This window comes from Oncorhynchus tshawytscha, linkage group LG17 (genome assembly GCF_018296145.1).
Source record: "Oncorhynchus tshawytscha isolate Ot180627B linkage group LG17, Otsh_v2.0, whole genome shotgun sequence".
Classification (NCBI taxonomy): domain Eukaryota; kingdom Metazoa; phylum Chordata; class Actinopteri; order Salmoniformes; family Salmonidae; genus Oncorhynchus; species Oncorhynchus tshawytscha.
Window position 1 is genome coordinate 7716024 of NC_056445.1, and position 14063 is coordinate 7730086.

General features: G+C 40.7%; 1 protein-coding gene across 5 annotated transcripts in view; it reads right to left on the bottom strand.

Annotated features, from left to right (window-relative positions):
- tbc1d22a (TBC1 domain family, member 22a) overlaps positions 1 to 14063 on the bottom strand; it is a 212999-nt gene that overhangs the window by 150148 nt on the left and 48788 nt on the right. For all 5 annotated transcript variants that reach the window (XR_006079204.1, XM_042300052.1, XM_042300053.1 and 2 more), the window contains exon 7: positions 1980 to 2108. Coding sequence is in view for 4 of the 5 variants with exons in the window: in XM_042300052.1 (XP_042155986.1) it covers positions 1980 to 2108 (129 nt within the window). In the remaining variant the exon portion in view is untranslated. The remainder of the gene's footprint in view (positions 1 to 1979; positions 2109 to 14063) is intronic.

The window sequence follows — 14063 nt, forward strand, 5'->3', positions numbered from 1 at the left end:
GGGAGGGAGCGCCTGATAGTACCCTCCTGAGAGTGTGGGAGGGAGCGCCTGATAGTACCCTCCTGAGAGTGTGGGAGACGGCGCCTGATAGTACCCTCCTGAGAGTGTGGGAGGGAGCGCCTGATAGTACCCTCCTGAGAGTGTGGGAGGGAGCGCCTGATAGTACCCTCCTGAGAGTGTGGGAGGGAGCGCCTGATAGTCCCCTCCTGAGAGTGTGGGAGGGAGCGCCTGATAGTCCCCTCCTGAGAGTGTGGGAGGGAGCGCCTGATAGTCCCCTCCTGAGAGTGTGGGAGGAGCGCCTGATAGTCCCCTCCTGAGAGTGTGGGAGGGAGCGCCTGATAGTCCCCTCCTGAGAGTGTGGGAGGGAGCGCCTGATAGTCCCCTCCTGAGAGTGTGGGAGGGAGCGCCTGATAGTCCCCTCCTGAGAGTGTGGGAGGGAGTGCCTTTCTAAAGAGTTTTTCCGAGCCACCGTTGCTTGCTCTTTGGGTTTTTAGGCTGGGTGTCTGTATAAGTACTATGTGACATCCACTGACATAAAAAGGGCTTTATAAATACACTTGATTGATTGATTGAAAGAGAAAGTTGGCGCGAGAGGGGGAGTGTGAGAGAGCGAGAGATCCACTACAGTAGGGAGATGAGAGGAGTTACAGAAGAGAGACCGGGGAACATACAGTCACAGGTCTTGCACTGCCAATGTCAGGAAGTTGAGCCCTGACTCAGGAACAGCAGTGAGCCTGTGATCAGACAGAAAACATACTCTGCCACTGAACACAGAACTGAGATCAGTGTAGAGAAGAACGGTCTCCAGACTCCCTGCTGAGGCGACATTTCTACTCAGTTTGCTGGAAGCCTAAAGCTCTCCCATTTTAAAGTAAATATCAGTCATTTTCTTCAAGGCAAAGAGAGGGCTTTCCTCTCTTCATCTTACTCTAGCGGGAAACGGTTGTTGATCTCAGCAGAGTAAATATTGTCGCACCATAGTAAATATAGACAACACACCACATAAGGAGGGTCGTATTGTTTTTTAAATATCATGCGTACATGTATTTACTATCCTCGTGGGCACCGGAAATCACCAAAAGGAGAGTAAAACAAGTACAATTATCCCCTGCAGGGAGAAAGGCTATTTGAAGCCTAGGGTTAGGTTTAGGGAAAATAGGATTTCGAATGGAAAACAATCTTAGGTCCTCACAAGGATAGTAAAACATATGAGGTGTGTGTGTCAGCAGAAGTGATTTCCCTGATAAACAGAGGGAGGGAGAGTCTGACACCAACGGTGGGAGGAGGGTCATATTTTAGAGCGAGAGAGCCACTGCTATGTGTGAGAGGAGAGCAGCATGAAAAACCACTTATCACCGTATAACTGGATCTGTGATGCAGCCTCGCGGCCGCTGACAGGCTGTGGCTTGGCTAGTCTGGGCTGTGGGTGAACCAACACATCAGGGACAAAGAGAAATGGCTGGTAAGAGGGCTTGGGGATTTACACCCACAGGACAGCCCATTCTATCTGCGCAAATGAATATGTCTGCCGTCACTGAGGTGGAGGGGTCTGAACTGTAGATAGCCGAGGAGGAATTATATTTATCCACCACTGGAACGGATGAACTGTGGAGGAGCGGAGCTTAGCATAGACAGACTGCTCTCAATATATGAGTGCATGGGCTCATGAGTGGCACAGCGGTCTAAGGCACTGCATCTCTGTGCTAGAAGCGTCACTACAGACACTGGTTCAGTTCCAGACTGAATCACAACCGGCCGTGTTTGGGAGTCTCGTAGGGTGGCCCAGCGTCACTAGGGTTTGGCCGGGGTAGGCAGTCATTGTAACTAACTTGCCTAGTTTAAATAAAGGTTAAATAAAATCGTCTCAGTGGATATAGGTATACAGAAAGACAGGGGAGAAGAGGAGCGGAAAAAGGAAGGAGAGAAAGAAATAAAGAGTGACAAAATGTGACTGTGTGTAGTCATACATAGCATCTTACCTGTCTGTACGTGTCTTGGTGGTGCTCCTCGTTGCGCGAGTCGTAGTACTGTTCTATGAAACCGAAGTATTCCTGTCTCTTCCTCTGTAGCGTGCTCTCTCTCCTCTCTGTGTTGGCAGGAAGGTAACCCTGGGAAGAAAACACTAGGATAGTATAGGCTCCTCAAACTCAACTCAGGACCTCGAAGCCAGTTCCACTCCTTTAAAAAAAAGGTATGTTTTAAATTTTCATTTTATTATTTCCCCTAACCCCGCTAATTGGACAACATAACCTAGGATTCTACTACCAGATTATACATACTATAAACATTTTACGGACGGAGTATATTTTACATTAGTTTTGTTTGTTTTTAGTCCCATCCGTCAGCCTGCCTTTTAATTTACAATCTGTAGAAACTGAGAATAGAAAGGTTGAGTTTTGGTTGAACATCACATCGCAGTTGAAAAATGAATGGCATATATATATATATATATATATATATATATATTAGTAAATTAAAAGAAAACATTTTTGGTAAGAGCATTATTATTTTATTGACATATTGTTGACTTTGAATTTTCAGATCACCCAGCAATGCAATTAGCAGAATTAACTGCTAATTGGGGCGGCAGGGTAGCCTAGTGGTTAGAGCGTTGTAACCGAAAGGTTGCAAGTTCAAATCCCCGAGCTGACAAGGTACAAATCTGTAGTTCTGCCCCTGAACAGGCAGTTAACCCACTGTTCCTAGGCCGTCATTGAAAATAAGAATTTGTTCTTAACTGACTTGCCTAGTAAAATTTAATTTTAAAAAACTCCAAATAAATGTTGCACTTCTTCAGCCATTCCTGCGACCAAAAACAAGCTATATGGAGAGTACTTAAACAAATGATCTAATGATTCTGTCTCTTCACAGCAAAATCTGTAGAGCTGGTAGGGTTGTATCACCCACATTTGTACAACAATTTTAATTGAAAAACTAAGTTTCCAATACAGCGTTGTTTTGTGCATCAGTTCATAAACCATGGTCCATTGAACAGGTCCAGTGTAAATATATATGACACAGCTGCCAATTCTTTGGTCCTTAACTGAAACTGGTATACTTTATTTATTTATCACACTTTTCTTTAACCAATTTTGGTCTTTAATGCAGGGCCAACAGACAAGTTTCTTACTTTCTCCCCTTCCATCTTTGAGGTAATGCTGCAACTTGTTGGTTGCAATTTATAGAGCAGACATTTCCATATGTTTTTGTTAGCTGCATGTGTGACATACCTCCCTCCACCAGTCATGTGTATGATATCATTTAGAAAAAATTATACCGGTTTTGTTTTTTTTAAATATTTTTTAAATTGCTTTTCTATCAGTTCGCATATTTGAGTTAATCATAATAATATTTGTTGCAATCATTTCTGTCTTTTCTGGTGGGTTAAACTGATATTGCATCTTTCTATGGCTTGTTTTAAAAATAATGCTATTTTGGAGCTGTAATCTGAATAAAGGGAAAAAGGCCATTCTTGAACACAGGGTTAGCCATTCTTACTAATCTGCAAGAGAACCAGTTCGGATATAAACCTAGCTTTTGTATGACTGAAGCCTTTAGTGAGAGGTCTAATGCTTTAATATTTAATCATTTCTGCCCTCCGAAATTATATTCATAATAAACATAACCGTTTAATTTTGTCTGGCTTGCCATGCCAAATAAAATGTCATATTTTGCACATATTTAAAAAACAAGTTGTTAGGTAAAGCCAAGGCCATACGCAAATAGGTAAACTAGGATATGACTAAAGAGTTAAATCAGGGTGATTTTTCCACAAATAGACAGGTATTGTCCTTTCCATGGTAGCAAGATGGCATCTACTTTTGCTAACTTTCCATTCAAAAGGCACTCGCACATCTGAGCGATCTTTGCTGCAGGTGCAAGTAAACAATTGAATAATATGAGAGAAAAAAAACGAGAAACCCGCACACTGCTCTTGCTAGTAACACTGCCCTTTATTAAGCTTCACATATCGGCCTCAAGAGGTTAGAAAAATGATCTAGATACTCTATGAGGCTGTGGAGGGATCCAATTTGTGGATTTCAAAGAAAACATTAATCATCGGTGTACAATGACACCTTTGTACTTATGCCCTGGCTTTCTAGACCCCTTGATATTATTGTTGGATGTGATTTTAATTGCCAACATCTCTATGGCCATAATAAATAGATATGCTGATAGTGGACAACATTGTTTTACTCCTATTGACAGCTTAATACTATGAGAAGAAGCCATTATTTACTATTTTACATAACATTAACCCATTGTATAAGAGATTCTCCAAAATGGAAATATTCCAGGAATTTATATGTAAATTCCAGTCGTACTTTATCAAAAGTATTTTTGAAAGTCAGCTATGAATACCAGGCCTGGTTTCCTGGATTTTTCATAGCGTTCTATTGTTTCCAGTACTTGTCTTATATTATCTTGAATCTATTGTCCATGTAGAAAATACTCCTGATTACGATGAATAATATCCCAAAATAACTTTAATTCTATGCATTTTGCTAGAATTTTTGCATCACAACACTGACGTGTAAGGGGCCACCAATTTTAATGGACAGGATCTTTATATAGTGCATTCAGAAACATGCCTTTTTTCACATTTTGTTTCCTTACAGCCTTATTCTAAAAATGGATTTAATACATTTTGTTTCCTTACAGCCTTATTCTAAAAATGGATTTAACACATCTTGTTTCCTTACAGCCTTATTCTAAAAATGGATTTAACACATCTTGTTTCCTTACAGCCTTATTCTAAAAATGGATTTAACACATCTTGTTTCCTTACAGCCTTATTCTAAAAATGGATTTAACACATTTTGTTTCCTTACAGCCTTATTCTAAAAATTATTTAATACATTTTGTTTCCTTACAGCCTTATTCTAAAATGGATTTAACACATTTTTGTAATCAATTTTAGAATAAGGCTGCAACGTAACAAAATGTGAAAAAAGTCTAGGCATCTGAATACTTTCCGAATGCACTGTATTTACCACCTGGGTCGTGTTTCAGTAATAGTGAAATCAGGCCTTGTTCAGTATTTGATTATCTACCATTGTTATAAGAGTGGTTAAAACTAATAAACGGTCCTCTGAGCACCTCAAAAACAGTTGGATATACCTCAACTGGTATGCGCCATCGAGCCCTGGGGTTTTCCCAGACGTCCAATCTTTAATTACATCAAGAAAGGTTTTAAGATCGAATCCCCTGAGCTGACAAGGTACAAATCTGTCATTCTGCCCCTGAACAAGACAGTTAACCCACTGTTCCTAGGCAGTCATTGAAAATAAGAATTTGTTCTTAACCGACTTGGCTTGTTAAATAAAAGGTCAAATAAATAAATATTAATAATATATTAATATATATATTATTTATTTAAAGTTCCTCCTCTGTAATTGGGCCACAGGATGGTTTTCCTAATATCATCAATACCATTGTAACTTTCTTTAAAAAAAATATATATATATCTGTATATCTATATAAATATATAGCACAAGTTGACGGCAGGTATTTCCTTAAAGTAGCTGTAGCTATATATATATATATATATATATATATATATATATACACACACACACACACTTTAAGTAAATACCTGCAGTCAACTTGTGCAATACATTAGGAGAAAAGATCACGTTCTTCATTTCATTTGTCACACAACTTTTCATTATGAAGGTTACTGGTAGCAGTGGTGTAAAGTACTTAAATAATAAGTACTACTTGAGTAGTATTTGGTGTATCTGTAACTTTTACTTCACAACAGTCAAAGAAAATTATGTACTTTTTACTCCATAGGTTTTCCCTGACACACAAAATAACTTGTTGTTCTCTTGATAAGTGTGTGAATTAGACCATCACTGGTCATCCTTACTGCCTCTGATATGTTGGACTCACTAAACACACACGCTTTGTCAGTAAATTATGTCTGAGTGTTAGAGCTTACCCCTCTCTATCCGTAAATAAAAGTAAAAAGAAAATGGTCTGGTTTGCTAAATATAAGGAATTAGAAATGATTTGTACTTAAGTATATCTAATAGCAAATACTTTGACTCGAGTAGAATTTTACGCGTCCAGGCTCTGTCGTAACCGATGCACAATTGGGCGATGCACAATTGGCCTAGCGTCGTCCAGGTTAGGGAGGGGTTGGCCGGTAGGGATATCCTGGTCTCATCGCGCACCAGCGACTCCTGTGGCGGGCCGGGCGCAGTGCGCGCTAACCAAGGTTGCCAGATGCACGGTGTTTCCTCCGACACATTGGTGCAGCTGGCTTCCGGGTTGGATGCGCGCTGTGTTAAGAAGCAGTGCTGCTTGGTTGGGTTGTGTATCGGAGGACGCATGACTTTCAACCTTAGTCTCTCCTGAGCCCGTACGGGAGTTGTAGCGATGAGACAAGATAGTAGCTACTAAACAATTGGATACCACGAAATTGGGGAGAAAACGGGGTAAAATTCAAAAAATTTCAAATATAAATTAGAATTTTACTGGGTGACTTACACTTGAGTATTTTCTATGAAGGTATTGTTACTTTTACTCAAGTATGAACATTGGGTACTATGGGTACTAAAAACTATGCAAGAGATTCTCGTAAAGTGCATTGAAGTAGGATTCTATTGCATTGACTGACAACTCAGGCCCATACTCTACACAGACCGGTGCACCATAACCAATCAAAGCTACAGTATCCCTATACGCAAACAGATCATTGCCATACTTGGATCTGTACTATACACTTTGAACTGTTTACAGAATGAGTGGTTGCGAATAGATATGTTTGTTTTGCAATCAAACCAACAACTGCATGTAGCCAGGTGTACATTTGTTCATATTCTGTTAGTGAGTTATTAGCCCAGTTATACCTCATTTCTAGTCAGCAATGTCAGAGTGGTTGCTTCCTACAAGAGCACAACACGTGCATTTCTAGCCTTCTTTGAAAATGCAAGTCAGGTAAAGAGCATTTTATCTGCAAGGGGCAGTGTTGTATTTTGGGGCAGTGTTAGCTTATTCAAGCCTGTTTCAAAATATAAGTAGCCAATATACAAAGGGTAGCATAATTTGCCTGATTATCCGTAATAATGGTATGAGAATAATAATGCATTTCATTTTGTAAAGTGGTTTCTTGCAAACAAATACAACATGTTCAGTCACTTTGCCTGAGAGACAAGTGGATAAACAGGTTACTATCAATCGCTACATTTCTTTGAAAAGTCTTACGGAATATAGGCCTACATTGAACACCACACATTGGCTACTGTAGGCTGAAATACAGAACAGCTAATTCCATTTTAAAATGTATTGCGATGCATTCTCTCCATAGTTTATGCTAAGCCACTCGGATAAGCCTACATTATGATCAAATAGCCACTATACCTGTAACCTAAAGTGAGTACAGCATCAGTGTTCACAGTAAACACGGTCCAGAAGTTGCACAGAAATTCCACAAATTTCGAGTTTGCACTCAGCAGACCTGAAATTTGCTCAGTGCCTACATTTTTTTGAGGGAAATTGCTTGTGAGTCACTCACTGTTATATATAAAATGACTGTAGAAAATGCTCGCAATGCACTCGTTCGCATTTAGTTCTCATTCTCTATGGATTTTTACATGTACTTGTTAGCATTGCTAACCTTCGGATTACAGTGGGGTTTGAAAACAGCGCCCCTTGTGTCCAGTGCCGGTATTACCAAATATCCCAGTATGGCACAAGGTCTGTTTGAAGGTATGATAATCTGGATACCACCCAAGCATATACCACCCTACACTTTGAGTCAAACATACATATTTGAATCAATTCACTGGAGAGAAGAAAAAAAAACCTGCCCACGCTAGCCTTGTGAGTAGTCGAGAACGATTCATCACAAGCCTAGCATTATACACTAGTCTAGTCTAGACATGCACATACACACCCATGCATCCACACACATTGTGGGAACTACGTTAGGGGATACAGTAACTTCCAATCACTTTAAATCTGCTAAAACGGACTGCGCTCCAGTGGGCACCAGGCTGGGCAAAAGTAGTGCACTGCTCTCTGTAGGGATGAGGGGGCCATTTGGGACGCACACTAACTGTTCGAGCACTTTACTACTGACACAGGTCCACTGCATCAGCAAATGTTTCAGTATGGCAGAGGAATTTGAAAAGGGAACTGTTCAGGTTGTTGGCCATATTATTCTCTTCATATCAACCCACATTCAATAACAGATGGGCAGAGATTAATGCAAAGAGGGTTGAGGGCCTAACAATGGTATAACATTGAAAACACACTCGCACACACCGGATACAAACACACCTCTCCTCCAGTGAGAATGTATCTAGCTACAGTATACATCATATGTCTAGTCCTGCTGGTGTAGACTAGGCCCATAGTGATACAGTAATTGATTGCCTGGAAATCTACAGCCCCAGAAAACCATTCATCTTTGGAGCAGTTGAGGCTTGTGCCCATTCTTCACTCCCACGGCACAACAAATAGCTCTTACAACAAGACGTATGTGTGCCAGGCAGCCCCCTGAGCACTGGCTATAAGGGCCATTACCATATGTCCATGTAATCACGCTGACTTGATAATGTGCCTTAAAAGGGAGGAGGTGAGGGTTGCTATTCTAATGTTGGTGACAGAGGAAGGTCAAGTATTTCAAGAGACTCAGAAGTATTATCCGAGTGCTACTGCTGTGATATATGCAGTGGATAGCTAGGTTGGGTGGGGTCAACCTTTTGAAAACTACATTAACCCTCCTGCTGTCTCCCAGTCGAATTGGACCAACTTACAAGTTCTGAAAAATGTAGTTAATTTAATCTGATTGTCATACGGCTCCATGACTTTGTCCACACAAAATGAATGTTGATGATTTTCATAACACTTCGGGTGTTTCCGGTCATTAGAAATGAATGGGTGAGAATGTCTAAAATTTACTTCAGGCACATGCCAATTCATCAGATGGACACACTTGCTCTCCCAGACCACCACATTTGAGCACGTGAACCACCCCCTTCTTGGCTTCCATGGCAACGCCCCCAAAAATAATCTTTCCCCACCTGTTGGCATTCTCACAAACAATCTCAACATTGCTTCATTAATATATAGAACTTCTCTCGCAGCTCTGGTATATAAAGCTTTTTTGAGGCCTTGCTCACAATTCATTCTGTGGCAGCACAATTACCAAACGATATACTGTATGTGAGGCTCTTGATCATATCTTTGATCATGACACTGGTGAGGAGGAGAGAGTCCTTGTTAAACCTTGACAAAGTAGTCTGATACATAGCACAATAGGTTTCATCTGAGTATGTTACAGTCAAAATAATCCATACATTGTTGTTGTCAAAAATGAGTTGTATGAGCTCAGGTCAATGAGGCCTACAGTCCATAAAAATAGAAGTACAAAACATGTAACGTTCACAAGAACTTAAGTTGATAAAAAGATCTAACAACATTAGGTGATAATATATGTATTATAGATTTATAAATCAGCAATAATGGGGCGGTCATTTTGGACCAGGAACACATCATTAACATGATTCGAACACAACGGGAGGGTTAAATCAGGATGTGGGGGGGAAGTTTCATTCATGAATTGAGAGATGAGAAATTGGTTACTTTATTGATGGAACATGTTGGACTTCACCAACCTTTAGAAATTTCAAGCAGTGATTGAGTCAGAACATGAATGAATAGAAGCGAGTCAAAAGGAGTGAGTCCTTCAAAAGTTTCAAACCACTCCGTCAAACAGTACAAGCACAGTTTGAGTAAGTCACAAACTGGTTAGAGAATGTTGGAGGTGGGCTGGCAGTGTGGTTAGCTGGATACAGTAGAGAGCACATAAAACATAGCAATTTGGTAGGTGAAGAGAAATCTGTCAATAGTAATAAATTCTTGATCAGCGCAAGCATTTAGTTCCAAGTAGGTACAAGAGGATTGTCTCTTCCTTTGGAGACAGGACTGTCATAGTTGTGAGCAGATGTGCTCTAAAGCCAGGCAGGTACACAAACCACAGTTAGGTCAATTAAATTCCTGAAATTAGGTGTCCTCCTGTCCAATTCAAAATGTACCCCTAATCCTACCTTGTAACCCCACTAGTGAAGATGGCAGAGGATTGGAGAGGAAAGTGGTCAAATCCAAGTAAATCATCAAATTGTCTTTTTGAACTATACAGTGTGAGCTTTCTCTGCTCGTTTTTATTTAGTAATTTTCACAAAGTCTGCTGCCTCAGTTTGTATGATGGCAATTTGCATATACTCCAGAATGTTATGTAGAGTGATAAGATTAATTGAAAAGTCACTCTTTGCCACGCAAATGAACTGAATCCCCCCCCCAAAAACATTTCCAGTGCATTTCAGCCCTGCCACAAAAGGACCAGCTGACATGTCAGTGATTCTCTGGTTAACACAGGTGTGAGTGGACGAGGACAAGGCTGGAGATCACTCTGTCATGCTGATTGAGTTCGAATAACAGACTGGAAGCTTCAAAAAGAGGGTGGTGCTTGGAATCATTGTTCTTCCTCTGTCTACCATGGTTACCTGCAAGGAAACATATGCCGTCATCATTGCTTTGCACAAAAAGGGCTTCACAGGCAAGGATATTGCTGGCAGTAAGATTGCACCTAAATCAACCATTTATCGAATCATCAAGAACTTCAAGGAGAGCGGTTCAATTGTTGTGAAGAACGCTTCAGGCCGCCCAAGAAAGTCCAGCAAGCGCCAGGACCGTCTCCTAAAGTTCATTCAGCTGCGGGATCGGGGCACCAACAGTACATAGCTTGCTCAGGAATGGCAGCAGGCAGGTAGGTGTAAGTGCATCTACACGCACGGTGAGGTGAAGACTGAGGATGGCCTGGTGTCAAGAAGGGCAGCAAAGAAGCCACTTCTCTCCAGGAAAAACATCAGGGACAGACTAATATTCTGCAAAAAAAGATACAGGGATTGGACTGCTGAGAACTGGGGTAAAGTCATTTTCTCTGATGAATTCCCTTTCAGATTGTTTGGGGCATCCGGAAAAAGGCTTGTCCGGAGAAGACAAGGTGAGCGCTACCATCCGTCCTGTGTCATGCCAACAGTAAAGCATCCTGAGACCATTCATGTGTGGGGTTGCTTCTCAGCCAAGGGACTGGACTCACTCACAATTTTGCGTAAGAACACATCCCCCGAGAGCAACTTCTCCCAACCATCCAAGAACAGTTTGGTGACGAACAATGCCTTTTCCAGCATGATGGAGCACCTTGCCATAAGGCAAAAGTGATAACTAAGTAGCTCGGGAACAAAACATTGATATTTTGGGTCCATGGCCAGGAAACCCCCCAGACCTTAATCCCACTGAGAACTTGTGGTCAATCCTCAAGAGGTGGTTGGACAAACAAAAAACCCACAAATTCTGACACACTCAAAGCATTGACTATGCAAGAATGGGCTGCCATCAGTCAGGCCCAGAAGTTAATTGACAGCATGCCAGGTCTTGAAAAAGAAGGGTCAACACTGCAAGTATTGACTCTTTGCATCAACTTCATGTAATTGTCAATAAAAGCATTTGACACTTATGAAATGCTTGTAATTATACTTCAGTATTCCATAGTAACATCTGACAAAAATATCTAAAGACACTGAAGCAGCAAACTTTTTGGAAATTAATAATTGTGTCATTCTCAAAACTGTTACACTTTACTATGGAGTGCAATGAAGAATGTTCTGTTTATTCATTTCCAAAACTGATTGAATAGCTATTTCAAATCAAAAGTATTTGTCACATGCGCCGAATACAACAGGTGTAGACTTTCCAGCGAAATGCTTACAAGCCCTTAAATCAGCAATGCAGTTTAAGAAATAGAGTTAATGAAATATTAAAGTAAAAAAAAAAAAAAAAATGTTGAATCAATCAAATAAAAAAAACGTAACAAGAAATGTACATAATAACGAGGTTATATACAGGGGGAACCGGTACATGTCAATAGTCATGGTGACCATTTGATTAGTTGTTCAGCAGTCTTATGGCTTTGGGGTAGAAGCTGTTAATGAGCCTTCTGGTCCTGTATCGCTTGCCGTGCAGTAGCAGAGAGAACAGTCTAAGACTTGGGTGACTGGAGTCCTTGACAATTCTTTGGGCCTTCCTCAGACAGCGCCTAGTATATAGATCCTGGATGTGAGGAAGCTTGACCCCAGGGATATTTTTACTCATGTAGGCGTCTGCAACTTATCAGGTGAGAAATTACACAGCAAAGGACAAACCATTGCCTCCAACCAACTTAATATGAATATTCAATCATTCATTTTCTCCTTACAGTAAAAAAATCTCAATTCCAGTTTGAGGTCATGTGCAGTTGCAAACACTAAAAGTTGTCATTTTATTGTTTTACTTAAAAGAAATTGAATAATGCAAGGGTGCCAATTTAATTTGACTATCTGTTCTTGTGCTTCAGAAAATTAGAAGAATCAATAGCCTTGCCCTTGTGAAAGTTCTTGAAGAAGGGAAAGTAAAACTATAAGGTGCTGACAGTCAGTAGGTAACTATCACAGCTGGCCAGCCTAGATACATCTAAAGACCCCTTTAACTTGCTGTTGATTATTTTCTCCAATAATCGTTTTGTCAATCCATGGGCTGGCACCTGACACAAACACACAATCTGTTCTCCCATCGCTCTCCCACTAAAAAATAAGCTTAAGGAATCAATTTGGGAAGTAAATGAAATCTTTATTTTCTAGCGAGGAACTGACAAACAAAAATCTACTTAGTAGAGCGCTGGAGAGGCTTGTTGAAGTCTTAACGGTGTGTGTGTGTGTGTGCAGCAGGTTGTGTGAAGTCAGCAGGATGAAGAGAATTGATTTTGCATTAAAACAACAGCGCCTCAAACGGTGACGGCAGCTCCGTCTGCTCCCACAGAGGCCTGACGAGTCATCGCTCTTGTTTAAAGATGATTCCCTGCTGTTTTAATTCTCATGACAAAATCACTAACACACAAACACAGGACTAGACGCAGAAAGACATGCCCATATACAGAAGAGGGATACCAAGAAGACAAGAGACCCACACCAACCCTCACCACAAAAAGCGTCCAACAGAGTGGAGCTCCAGCTCCGAGTCAGGATGACAGACGAGCCAGACATAGGCAGATGAAGGTCAGACAGGTGAACTAGACATGGCTGTGTGTGCTACCCGGGCTAACCAGGTGGCACTGCACCACCACAATATCATTGCCACGACGCCCCAAAAAAATGGAACATGAAAATCAGGTAACTTGGCGTAAAACGCCACCCTACCTCAAAATCAGTGTATTTGGAGTGATTTTATTTTTTTAAGTGATAGATGACATTTTTGAGTGGCAACCAGGGAAAGTGTTGGGGGATAAAATGGTGATGGTTTCTGTGAGAAGTACCAGCAAGGGGCATGTTAGCCCAGCTGTGAAATATGGTCATGAAAGTGTTTGGACCATAGTTAAGCTGGTTGTAGCTGCTAAGCTGTTTCTGGTTTAGTGGCACGGTTTATTATTTTTTATTTCACCTTTATTTAACCAGGTAGGCTAGTTGAGAACAAGTCGTCATTTACAACTGCGACCTGGCCAAGATACAGCAAAGCAGTGCGACACAAACAACAGAGTTACACATGGAATAAACGGGCATATAGTCAATAACACAATTGAAAAAAATTAAGTCTATATACAGTGTGTGCAAATGGCGTGAGGTGGTAAGGCAATAATTGGGCCATATTAGCGAAATAATTACAATTTAGCAGATTAACACGAGTGAAAAATGAGCAGATGATGTGCAAGTAGAGATACTCGTGTGCAGAAGAGCAGAAAAGTAAATAAAAACAATATGGGGATGAGGTAGGTAGATTGGGTGGGCTATTTACAGATGGACTATGTACAGCTGCAGCAATCGGTTAGCTGCTCTGATAGCTTATGTTTTTTGTTAGTGAGGGAAAAATACATTTTAAAAATATAAACTATTTAAATATAAGTTGTTTTGAGTGCAGAGATTTGATTTTCAAGATTGATTTCATATGCAATGAGAGATATAGAAACTAATCAAAAACAGCTTTGGAAAAAGGCCCTTGATTGATATAGAATGATCCATAGG